This window comes from Delphinapterus leucas, chromosome 15 (genome assembly GCF_059928025.1).
Source record: "Delphinapterus leucas isolate spDelLeu-1000000601 "Yukka" chromosome 15, BTC_Dleu_Yukka2, whole genome shotgun sequence".
NCBI lineage: Eukaryota > Metazoa > Chordata > Mammalia > Artiodactyla > Monodontidae > Delphinapterus > Delphinapterus leucas.
This window is the reverse complement of record NC_143143.1, coordinates 7,460,100-7,472,636: the sequence shown is the minus strand read 5'-3', so window position 1 is coordinate 7,472,636 and position 12,537 is coordinate 7,460,100. Positions and strand designations below refer to the sequence as shown.

The window sequence follows — 12,537 nt, the reverse complement described above, 5'->3', positions numbered from 1 at the left end:
ATCATGCTGATTGATTTCTGGATGTTGAACCGTCTTTGCATCCCTGGAGTAAATCCCTCTTGATCATGGTCTATGATCCTTTTAATGTATTGCTGGCTTCAGTTTACTAATATTTTGTTGAGGATTTTAGAATCTATGTTCATCAAGGATATTGGCCTGTAGTTTTCTTTTTTTATGGTGTCCTTGGCTGGTTTTGGTATCAGGGTAATGCTGATAAAATGTGCTGATGAAATGTAAAATGTGTTGGGAATGTTTCCCTCCAACTAGATATTCTACTTCTTCTTCTGGCAGCTGGAATTCATTGCTGAATAAAAACTCACTGATCCAGAAATTTCTCTTGCCTCTTTCTGATTTTTGCCTCCTTCCCTTTTCCAAATCCTAAGACCAAAGTGGTAAACAGCAAAGGCGATGTCATTCCCAGAACAGACCAGTACGAAAATCACACCTAAATAGTTTAAGTTACATCTGTTGTTTGCGGCGGGGGGGGGGAAATTTGTCTGTTATTGCCCTCTGAAACTCACTCATTTGGAAGAGGCACTCCAAATAAATTAAATGAAATTATTCATTGTCTAAATGAATGGCTTTATGGATAATCACCATGGCTGAGAGGTAACATTGCTGTGGTAACTACCACTGCAGCCCTGTGTTTTCCACTTTAGTGGCCTGAAAGAGTAAAGTCATTTCTCCATATGCTTACCACACCTCCCCCCATTCCTCATTTCTTTTAAAGTCTTTTTCTGCCCCTGTCACACTAGTGAAATTATTCTAAGCTCTCTAGGCTCTGATAGCTATTATAAAATGTTTATTATGTGTGCCAAGTGCTTTACAATCATTATCTCATGTTCCCTCCTCATAATAGATTCACTAGGAAGGCATTAGTATTTTCATCCTGATTTTTCAGCTGATGAAACTGAAGCTTAACTAGATAAGGCAAATTGATCACAGTCACAAGTCTATAGAGAAATGAGGCTCAATTTGACTTTTCCGCTGTCCAGTGGTTCTCAAACTCCAGCGTGCATTGGAACCACCTACAGCATTTGTAAAAATACCGACTGCTGGGCTCCATCCCCAGATATCCTAATTCCGCAGGTGTGGAGCCGGGCTCGATAATTCACATTTCTAAACAATTCTCAGGTGATGCCCATGCTGCTAATCTGGGGGACCGAATTTAAGAACCACTGTTTCAGGACTTCCCTGGTGGCACAGAGGTTAAGAATGTGCCTGCCAATTCAGGGGACATGGGTTCGATCCCTGGTCGGGGAGAATCCCACGTGCCAAGGAGCAAATAAGCCCGTGAGCCACAATTACTGAGCCTGCGCTCTAAAGCCCGTGAGCCACAACTACTGAGCTCCCACGCCACAACTACTGAAGCCCATGCACCTAGAGCCCCATGTTCTGCAACAAGAGAAGCCATCGCAATGAGAAGCCCACGCACCGCAAGGAAGAGTAGCCGCCGCTCGCAGCAACCAGAGAAAGCCCGCGCGCAGCAACGAAGACCCAATGCAGCCAAAAAAAACCCCCCAAAAACAAAAAAAAAACACTGTTTCACAGCCTTGCTTCTCAAAGTGTGTTGGAGAATCCACAGCAACGTCCTCTGGGAGTTTATTAGAAACCCAACATCTTGGGCCTTACCCTAAACCTCCTGAATCTGACTCTGCACTTTTAACAAGATCCCAGGTGATTCATGGGCACGTTGTGTGCACTCATCACATACTTTCGAGCCAAGACAGCCTCTAAAGGAGGCAACAGGTAAATTTTAATTTACAGTGGGCCTCGCTGGGGCATGGGTTAGCAAGTAGGACTTCATTCAGCCCGGGGCACAAGGGCGAGTTTTGAGGTTCGAGGCTCCCAGGCCTCGGCACCGCCGCCTCCACCTCTCAGTCGCGCCGCGCCGCGCCCCGCCCCTCCCGCGCCCCGCCCCGCCCCTCCCGCGCCCCGCCCCTCCCGCGCCCCGCCCCTCCCGCGCCCCGCCCCTCCCGCGCCCCGCCCCTCCCGCGCCCCGCCCCTCCCGCGCCCCGCCCCTCCCGCGCCCCGCCCCAGGCTTCTCTCGGCTCCGCCTCCCTACGGAGGGCGACTACTGCGCAGAGGCAGACGCCGCGCTCTTCCCCCTCGGGGCTCCCCGGATCCTCCGGATCACCGAGCACTTCTCCTAGAGCAGCCCCTGAGGAGGTACCTGTACCCACTTCTCCCATCTTAGGGTGCCGACCGAACCGCCACCCGGAAGTGCAAACGTCTCCGAGGTTCTTAGCGTCTTTTTTAGAACGCCTGCCGTTACTCTTTCATTCACCCCACGAACGATTCTTGGGTGTCTGACCTTTGGCAGAGAGATGAACAAGACACGGCCCCTGTCTACATAAAGGATTGTAGGACTGGGTGATAAATGCTGTACCTCCTAGGGGCTGGAGGCGCGGGGGCCGGATAGAAGAAAGATGTCCCGGAGGGTAACGGCCCTGAGCCCGGCTGCTAGTTGCGGGCCACGTAGGGGCTCAGGTGTTTGGTGGATGGAGATCTCCGGTTGGAGAACATTCCGGGTGGAAGAAAGGTGGCCGTCCCACGAAAACTCTCCGTGTGCAGGGTGCGTGGATGCCTGGAGATGAAGCTGGAGAGGTAAGCAGAGGCGATCCTGAAGGGCTTCGTATGCATAAGAAATTTAAACAATGTCCTGAGTAGTCTAGACGGTATTTTAATCAGGAGACGTTAAGTCTGATTTGCACTTTAAAATGCAGCTGGCAGCCAGGCTGGGTTGGAGGAGGAAAACACGTTTAGGCTGTTAGAGAATGGCGACAGAACGGAGGCAGAGGTGATCTGACGCCATGTATTTATTCGTTAGCTGTCTTTTCTCTTCCACTAAGATGTAACTTACATGGGGGAAGGACTATGTCTGTTTAGTTCATTTCTCTTACCCAGCACTTAGAAGGGTGCCTGGTACACAGTAGACCCTTAACAAATGTTGGTTGGATGGATGAATAAATCAATTTGCGGTTGATAGGACTTCCTAACTAATTAAATAGTAGATGAAAGTGGGAAGTAGAAGAGACAGATCACTGAAGATTGGAAGAACACAAGTAGTGGAACGCTGTTTAGTGGGTGTTTGCTGAGAACTTCTCCTGGGCTGACCACCGACAAGATGCTGTAAGGCAGAAGTCCAGAACAAGCTCCAATTTCTGGTGTAGTCAAGGGAGGGAATCTGCCACCAAGTACCACTTCTAGGTTTTAGTTCCACCAACAAAAAATGTCCGTTTCTTTTCTGCCCACTCACAGGACTGAATTTGAGAAGTACATACTTTGTTTTGAGTATTATCAGCCACAGACCTAGAATCCAGATGACTATGACTTTAAGGCTGTTTATTATTATATTGATGTAACGTAATATTGATGTGCCATCATTTAATAAAACCATTCCTTGGTGCTTTTTTTGTTTACCTTCGCAGATATGCAGGAATGAATATCTTTTTTTTCAATAAATTTTCTTTATTCAGCATTACATTTTTTTAGATTTACCATGTTGACAAATGTGTCTGTACTTCATTCATTTTCAATGTTCTATATTCATTTCTATGTGTATATACCATAAAGTATTCATTCTTAAATTCATATAAAAGGTATTTGGGTTGTTTCCAGTTTGAGGGTTTTTTGCCCATGTGCAAGTTTCTCACTAATGAATAGCTGGCAGTGGAATTCCTAGATCAGAGGTATTCATATCATTTTTATTTGAATTTTATTTTTTTATACAGCAGGTTCTTTTTTTTTTTTTTTTTTTTTTAATACGCGGGCCTCTCACTGCTGTGGCCTCTCCCGTTGCGGAGCACAGGCTCCGGACGCGCAGGCTCAGCGGCCATGGCTCACGGGCCCAGCCGCTCCACGGCATGTGGGATCTTCCTGGACCGGGGCACGAACCCATGTCCCCTGCATCGGCAGGCGGACTCTCAACCACTGCGCCACCAGGGAAGCCCAGCAGGTTCTTATTAGTTACCTATTTTACACATATTAGTGTATACATGTCAATCCCAATCTCCCAATTCATCACACCACCACCCCCATCCCCCCACCACTTTCCCCCCTTGGTGTCCATACATTTGTTCTCTACATCTGTGTCTCTATTTCTGCCTTGCAAACAAGTTCATCTGTACCATTTTTCTAGATTCCACAGGTATGCGTTAATATACGATATTTTTCTCTTTCTGACTTACTTCACTCTGTATGACAGTCTCCAGGTCCATCCACGTCACTACAAATGACCCAATTTCGTTCCTTTTTATGGCTGAGTAATATTCTGTTGTATATATGAACCACATCTTCTTTAAGGAATGAATATCTTCATGTCTTTTCTTTCTTTCTTCTTTTTTTTTTGGCTTTTGTTGAATATTTTTTCCTCACAGGAGTAGATTACTAGTTAAATAATATTTTATCTTAGAGCTCTTACTATATATTGCCTGATTCTCTTCCAAAAAGTTAATCAGGGCAACAACAATATCCGTTTATGCAACAGTTACAAATTGAGTATCTACTGGCGCTAGGCATTGAGCTCCAGGAGCATAAGATGAGCAAGATAGACAGACCCTGCCCTCCTGTCGCTTCCAGTCTAGTACAGGAGGGCAGCATTTATCAGCTCATCACACAATAATTAGAAACTAACACATAGAGTGAACTAAAAATACAGGCCGCTTGCCAAGAGGCAGAAACCAGTTTTACAACAATCTCAGCAGCACTGGTGGTGGTTTGGGGGGGTTTGTTGTCAATTTTACTACCGTATTTTACTAAAAAAATGGTTTGTCAGGATTGTTTTGCCTGTTTTGAATTAATCTGAATTTTTCCTTCCTCATTCATCTACTGCTTAAGGGAAGTCCTCTACCATGCAAAACCAAAAAATTACAAATTTACACCTACATTTTTTAAAGATGAAAAACTAGAGAGTACTTACAAACTTGTCATATCCTTTCTTTCTATTTATTCTTTAACTGACTCTTCATCTCTGAAGCTGAAGCAGGACTCGGGTTTGAATCCCAGCTCCTCCACTTCTAGCTCTGTGACCTTGGGCAGATGACTTAAGCTTTTTGAGCCTCTGTTTCCTTATGGGTCAAACGGAGCTCATACCTTCCTGGTATGATTTTGGACCACAGGTCATGTGTGAGCATTCCTTTATGCGGGAAGAGAAGAGACGTGAGCAGAATAAAGTCTCTGGCTCCTGGCGGATGTTATTACCATACCCAAACCAATACTTGTGTGGCTCACAAAAACACAGGGCAAACTAAGAAAGGAATGAGCGGGTTATCGTTTTATATTCTGAAAATGTAGGACTGGTAATGCTCTGCCTCTCTACAGGAGACCTCACCTAGTCTGATGCCAGGGAAGGCCTTCCCTAAGGAAGAGCCTTAGCGCTTAGAACTGAGGGTCAGTAGGAGCTCACCAGGTCACTCAGGGCACAAACCTATGTCACCCTACCTCCCTCTCACACATCCGATCCATCAGCAGACCCTGCTGACTCTCCCTTCTGACCATATACCCTGAACCCCTTTTCCCCCACGGCTGCCGCGGTAGACCACTGCCTCTTGCCTGGGCCACCACAGCAGCCACCAGAGGGATTCCTTTATGATGGATCATTTCACTGTGTTGCCCAAAACCCTCCAGTGTTTTCCCATCACTCATCAAATTAAATCCAGATTCCTTCCCAGAGTCTACAAGGCCCTACATGATCTGCCCCTGGCTACCTCTCTGCCCTCATTTTCTAAACAACTCGTGTGCGTTCCTTCCTTAAGCCTTTTGCACTTGCCCATTTGTCCGCTTGGAATGTTCTTCCGCCATTTACCTGCATGGCTCATTCACGCCCTTCAGTTCTCTGCCCAGGTGTCACCTCTCCAGGGTGGGCTTCTTTGAGCTCTCCTCCAATAGTATCCTCTTCTCTCACAATCCCTTTCCCCTGCTTTATTTGTTTTCAGAGCATTTTCAACTCCTGCCATTATTGTGTTTTTAGTTATTTACTTGTTCAAGTATTTTTTCTGTTTTCCCCACTAAAATGCAAGTTCCATGAGAACAAGAACTTTATTCAGCACTGACCCCTAGCACTTAAACAGTGCCTGGCACATAGCAGGTGCTCAATGAATATTTGTTGAATGAATTAAATCATGAATGAATGGATGAATGAATGAGCCATATAAACAAAGGGGGAGGGGAAAGATGTTCCAGATAGAGGGGACTGCATGTGCAGAGGGCCTGTGGCCACTGGGGGTTTCAGAACTGAAAGAAGGCCTAACAGGGAGAGGCAGTGATGGAGAGATGAGGCAGAGAGGTAAGCACAGAGCAGACTAGAGAGGACCTTCTAGGCTTTGCTACAAGATTTTGGCCTTTATTCTAAGGACAATGAGAAGGCATTAAAGGGTTCCAGATAAATTGAGAATTGTGTTTTTATAAGGTCCCTCTGACTGCTGGGTGGTAAATTGACAGTAACGGGGCAAGAATGAATGCAGGGAACCAGTGAGCTGGCTGTCAGTGTCTCCCAAGGCAGAGATGACAATGGTTTGCATTTGGATGCTGCTTGAAGAAGATGGAGAAACATAATTTGGATGTAAAATTAACAGGCACTACTTCTTATCCCTGTGATCCAGGGTGGATGGCTATGCTAACTAGACCAGAGAAACACAAACTCAGACTTAGGATGTCTTCACTGGCACAGAATTGAGCCATGTGAGTAAGGCATTCCTTTTCCCCCCACAAATATACATTTAACAAACCCTGATGGAGCTTTTGTCACGTGCCAGGCCTGTGCCAAGAACTGCAACAGATACAAACATGGATAAGGGGCAGCAGGCCACCCGAAGGAAGTAACATCCTGATAGAAATAATGCCCTTTTGGCTTTCTTATATTCCCTGCCTTGCTAGTAGCTGCCCTTTGTGCTCGGTCCTGTTTTCACCCATCTGCTTCGTATTCTGTACATCTTTTTACCCTCTCTGCTTACCTCAAAGCCCAGCCAAAATTAGAAGCTCAATACATCTTTGAATGAATGTGAATTTTTCTCCTTGACTCTTATGGAGCCAGTTCCCTAAACTGAGGTTTCTCTCAAAGTTTACTGAGCTCATATCACAATCATTTCAACCGTCCAAGCCAAATAGAGAAGAATAACTTGCCAACTTAACTCACAAGGCTATTATGAGGAAAGAAAAAAAAAAATCAAGGGGTCTTGCAAATGGGAAAGGTGTTTGGATGACAATCCCCTGCACTTGCACTGCCGTCATTACTGTTGTCGGCTTTATTTCCTGTTTATTCAACGAATATTTCTGGAACGTTTACCTTGTGCTCGGAGCTGGAGATGCACGGATAAACAAGATACAGTCTCTGCTCTCATGGAACTTACATTCACATGTGTACTGGAGCACTGTGGGTCAAGGTAAAAAGAAATTTGAAAATCACTACCTACCCAGTCCCATCACTGTACAGAACACAGATGCCAGAGTGGCATGCAGCATTTCCCCTTTCCATGCTTTGTTGCTTCTCACTGCCAAGCTCCTTATCGTCCATGACCCCACATGGCAGGCCTTTCCCCCTTGGGTACACCCAGAGGATGCTTTATTAAATAATATTTAGAAGACTGGACCCTCTCTGCAAGCAGTGGCAACTGCTTTTCTTTAAATTCCCATTGATAGCATCCCCCATTATTATGTATTCCAGTCCTGGGTGTATGGTTAAAATATCAGTTTTCTTTCCTCTTGCATTATACGAGTCAGCCGGGGCCCTGGAAACCCTGGTACTAGTTATGATTTTCTTGCAGGCACTGAAAAATCACGTAGCCTCTAGGGTCCTAGATATCTGGGAGGGGAGAACGGAGGCGGGGGTAGCGAGGGAGGGTTATACTGGTTCCTAAAATTATGTGATTCATGCCCAGTTCCCCACCTTCTCTTTTCGCTGTTTTCAGTCTGGGGGCTAACCACCAAGACACAGTCTCAGAGTTTAGTGAGGCAGCCTCCGTACACGGAGGCACTCGCAGCGTACCCGGGAAGACGGGCTTGAAGACAGGTCTGGAACCGCGCGCGGCCTGCGAGCCGTGGGCGAACGAGAAGGACCTGTTGGAGCATGCGCATCAGTGATCCTCGCTGCTCCGCGGCGGCGGCGCGGGGGACGGGGTGGGGGGCGGGCTCGCGGCGGTTACGTAAAGCGATTGGCTCTGCGCAGCGGAGGGCGATCCCGCTTCCGCTGGGCGCCGGAAGTGACTCTCCGCCCCGGTCAGTGGGCCATGGAGAAGGTGGCACAGTAGCGTCTGAGTTGTGAGCATTGCGGGGCCGGCGGCCATGGAGGCCGTGCTGAACGAGTTGGTGTCTGTGGAGGACCTACTGGTGAGGCCCGGCCCTGAGGGAGGGAAAAGGAAGATTCGGAAGGGCGGGCCCTGAGGAGAGCCCGGGTAGGGGCCAAACCCTCTTCCCAGCATCAGCTTTGCCTAGGGAAGTCGAACTACGGCTCCCGGCAGCCCCTGCAGCGTCCGGCTCCTGCCCAGAGGTTCCACTTTGCCCCAAAGGCTAATGGGAGATGTAGTTTCCTGCGCCACCACGCCTCAACCTGGGGGCCTGGAGTTTGACGGGTGCTGAGTGCATGCAGGAGCTAGGAGGTCAGGGTGCGGGCACCCGATTTTGAGTGCTCCTAAAGTGGCAGGGGGAACACAGTGACCACCTTAAACTTTCATATATTAGTCACAATCCGGCACGGTGCTAATGACCTTTCAGGGGAGATCTCAATCTTTGTAGCTCTAGTAGGAGGTAGGCACTATTTTTTTTCCCGTTTTTCAGATAAGAAAGGGTCCAGACCGGCAGGGTGGGGATGGGAGAAGCAGTCTCCGACGAGGGACCGCGTGGGCTGTTGTTGAGCAGTTCTGACAGCGTGTTTACTGTTCAGCCTTTCGGGGTCAGCTGCTCCGGGAGTGGTGCCTGGAGCCGCCAGCAGGTGGCATCTCCAGTCGGTACCACTAGGGGGAGGGAAGCAGAAGGGGGCCAAGACAGCCCGCCACTAAAAAGCAGAATGCCTGGGTCCCAGCGATGGAGATGGCAGAACCTGGGGTACCAGACCCCAAGACCCGCAAGCGAAATTTGGCAGAGGGGAAGATGCAGAGTAACGGGGAAAGGGACACCCAGGTCCTGCTACAGTATGGCTTGCTCCCTTCACCTCTAAATGACTCCTCTCCTCTCCTATGGCAGAAGTTTGAAAGGAAATTTCAGTCTGAGAAGGCAGCAGGCTCAGTGTCCAAGAGCACGCAGTTTGAATATGCCTGGTGCCTGGTGCGAAGCAAATACAACGATGACATCCGTAAAGGCCTTGCTCTGCTGGAGGGTGAGGTGCTAGGCTGGCTCCCCAGCTCTCCCCTTCCCAACTGCCATCGTCCTCAGCCAGTGTTGGCCTGGCTCACTCCCTCCATCTCAAGTTCGGGGATCCTTTTTCAACATGGGACCTCATAGTGCAGTCACCTCACAGTTACTTACCAGTAAACGCACTGCAATAAGGGCTATACTTAGCCTGACTTCCACTGTACTTTTGGCTTGCCACCTCATCGATGGTGGTTTTGCCAGACAGAGTCATAGCATGTCAGTCCCCACTGGACTTTGGTGATCTGGTAGTCTAGACATAAGGAAAGTGACTTGTCTCGGGTCACACAGCTGGTTGATTTATGGCTGAATTGGGACTAGAATCTCCTGCTTGTGTGTCCCAGTCCCATGCTCTTTGCCCCCCACCCCCACCGTGTTGCTTATTTAGCAGCTGTTGTTGAAAACCTTTTGGGGGGTGGGTGGGTGTGGAAGAAGTACAGAAGACGGTTCCCAAAACCTGTGAGCACATGGTGCTTTTATGATCAGAATCCTATTTCCTGCTGGTTTAGGATGGGTCACCATTTTTCAGAGGCCACAATACTTGACCTTTAAATTTCTCTGTACCCCCTTTCTCTTGGTCAAGTAATGGTGTATAAGCAATCACTGTACTAGCCAAGGATGCCTGTTGTAAATCCATAAAAGTAAGACTCTTCCTTAATGCAAATCATCTCTGCCTCCATTTGTCTATTTCTCAGGTTTCCTCTACAGCAGGGCACAGCTGTAGAATTGGTCTCTAAACATTGCCAGTCTAGTTGAGGAGACAGTACAGACACTTGGGAAGATGTGTAAACACCTGCAAAACCACTTAGCAGCAAATTCTAATGCAGAGTACAACTGAACACATGAGCCTCTGGGAAGTCACTGAACTAAGAGTCAGGTGGGGTCTTTCAGGGAGGGGTGACTGAAGGTGAGTTTGGAGCTGTTTTTTTAAAGGGGGAAGGAGTGCAAACTGATTTTGAACACAATTCTGGTCAGCAAGCTGCTGTAGTTAAAATACACAGCAGATGCCACAGCTGAGTAGGGATGCCTTTTGGCTTCTCCGGTGCCTTGATTTCCTTTCAGTTCACGTGGATGAACCAAAGTTGACTGTAGTGTTGATACCGGGGTGTGGATCACTGGGGCATTGGGGCAGCTGGGGTTCATGCTGCCCCAGAGCTCTGGCTGGGAAGCCCGGAGTGACCGGAGCCGAAATGGAGGCTCAGGACAGTGACTTTCTCCCAGGATCTTGTAGGTGTTCAGGGAGTGGAGGGGGTCTCTGGGACACAGGCACTACGAAGGGAGAGAAGGGGTTTTTACCCTCTTCCCTCCCCCCTCCCTAGAGCTGCTGCCCAAAGGGAGCAAAGAGGAGCAGCGGGATTATGTCTTCTACCTGGCTGTGGGCAACTACCGGCTCAAGGTAAGGCGGAGAGCTCCTTCAGCCCCTCCACCCCGCCTGGGTGGCCGAGCTCCCTCTCATCTCTCTCTCCCCCGTCACAGAGGTGCAGGGTGATAGCAGGACGCTGAGGGAAGGTGAGAGACAGAGGATCCGATGCCGAGGGTGTGGGGAGCAGTGTGACGTCAGCAGTGGGGTGCAGCCCCAAGCCTTGGGCTGTTATCTCCCTTGGCTTATCAACCCCACACAGTTGGGGTAGTTTGTGGACTCTACTCCACTGGGTGGGGCTGGAGGGAGGGAGGGGGTGGAGGTAGAGGGAAGAGCCCTGGGGCCAGCAGAGGGAAGGCCCTTCTGATGGGTAGGAGGAGGGATAGAATTCTGAGGGGTGTGTCATTCTCCCTGAGTGTAGGAATATGAAAAAGCCCTAAAGTATGTGCGAGGGCTGCTGCAGACGGAGCCGCAGAACAACCAGGCCAAGGAACTGGAACAGCTCATCGACAAGGCCATGAAGAAAGGTGAAGGCCGTCCTCTCTGCCCTTCTCCCTCCGTCTCCGTCCACTCCCCACCCTCGTGTCTCCCTGGCCCCCAGCATCCCCAGACGCCTCTCAACTCTGTTAAGTCCTCCTCCTTCCCTCGTGCCTGGGCCCTCTGGTCTCTCTTCAGATGGTGCCTTCCAAGCAGTTCCTCTCCAAACCCCCTTCTTTCTCCATCCCTCAGGGGTCCCTCACCCCATGACTCCAGATACAGAGGCACATCCTCTGTTGAGCGGCGGGCAGCAAGATGGTGGCCGAGGTCCCTGCAGGGACTAGGTTTTTGGACTCGTGACGGTCTCCCTTTTCCTCTCCCCAGATGGTCTAGTGGGCATGGCCATTGTTGGAGGCATGGCTCTGGGCGTGGCGGGACTGGCCGGACTCATCGGACTTGCTGTATCCAAGTCCAAATCCTGAACGACACGGCGTCTCTGCCTCTGCCTGGGGACAGACATGGAGGACACTGGAAGAGAGGCCCACCCATCCTCACCGTCCCTTTCTTCTGCACCTGTCACTTTCCTCTGTGACCTTCAACGTCCTCTCCCCTGGGACCTGTCCCCTAGCCCCAAATCATGTGTTTTGGGATGAGTGTAAATAAAATTGGGCTTTGGCTTGGGAACCTCTGTGTCTGTGTTGAGGAAGGGGCAGGTTCTGTTGGGCCCAGGGGTGGGGGTCATGCATGGGCCTTCCCTGCTCTGTGCCCTCCTACTCCTGCCCCCCAGGCTGGTGTGGGGTTCTCCTTTGTCCGCTGAGCTGCCCAGACCCTACACGCTTCCTCTCCGCCCCGCCCCCACCCCGCCCAGCCCAGCCCAGCCGTGTCCTTGAGCAGTGGCAGGCGGCATAGGGGCGTGCCCTTTGCCCGGATGTAGAATCCTGAGAAAAAGCAGTGACCAGAGGCGGAAAGGGCAGAGCTGAAGGGACACCATCTCCTCTGACCCACTCAGCTGCCTCTCAGCGTGTGGAGTTTTCCACACCAGGGGGGCCCCCACTCAGTTTCCTCCAAAACCTCCACCCTTCCCTCCCTTTGTCTTCCTGCGCCCTCCCCTTCCTCCCCCCCATCCCACTGCTTAGAGGAGAGGGGCCACTGGTTGGGGGAAGGAAATGGGCATTTGGCGTGGAGTCGGCAGAGGTCTTGGGAGAGGTCAGGAACCCAGGACATCCCAGTTGCAGAAGGAAGGTCGGGACCCAGTCCCCACACAGCCTGCTTTGCCCAACACCCGGCCGGTGCCAGGCTCAGCACGGGCCTGCCTTGCTTCACTGCATACTTCTCGTTCCTCAGCCCAGCTTGGGGGG

The 12,537-nt window shown here is 50.0% G+C and overlaps 1 protein-coding gene across 1 annotated transcript; it reads left to right on the top strand.

Moving 5' to 3' along the window:
* Positions 1 to 8,183: 8,183 nt before the first annotated feature.
* Positions 8,184 to 11,863, top strand: FIS1 (fission, mitochondrial 1). Its single transcript, XM_022587982.2, has 5 exons — positions 8,184 to 8,325; positions 9,178 to 9,310; positions 10,662 to 10,738; positions 11,124 to 11,229; positions 11,564 to 11,863. Exons 1-5 carry the CDS (start codon positions 8,281 to 8,283, stop codon positions 11,659 to 11,661), a joined length of 459 nt encoding a protein of 152 aa, XP_022443690.1. The 5' UTR covers positions 8,184 to 8,280; the 3' UTR covers positions 11,662 to 11,863.
* Positions 11,864 to 12,537: the final 674 nt, after the last annotated feature.

What these genes read in the sequence shown, in the direction of transcription:
- FIS1 (XM_022587982.2), top strand. Translation starts at nt 8,281, where the DNA reads ATGGAGGCCGTGCTGAACGAGTTGGTGTCTGTGGAGGACCTACTG. An exon ending in TGTCTGTGGAGGACCTACTG is followed by an intron (nt 8,326 to 9,177) that starts GTGAGGCCCGGC and finishes CTCCTATGGCAG; the next exon opens with AAGTTTGAAAGGAAATTTCA. An exon ending in TGGGCAACTACCGGCTCAAG is followed by an intron (nt 10,739 to 11,123) that starts GTAAGGCGGAGA and finishes CCCTGAGTGTAG; the next exon opens with GAATATGAAAAAGCCCTAAA.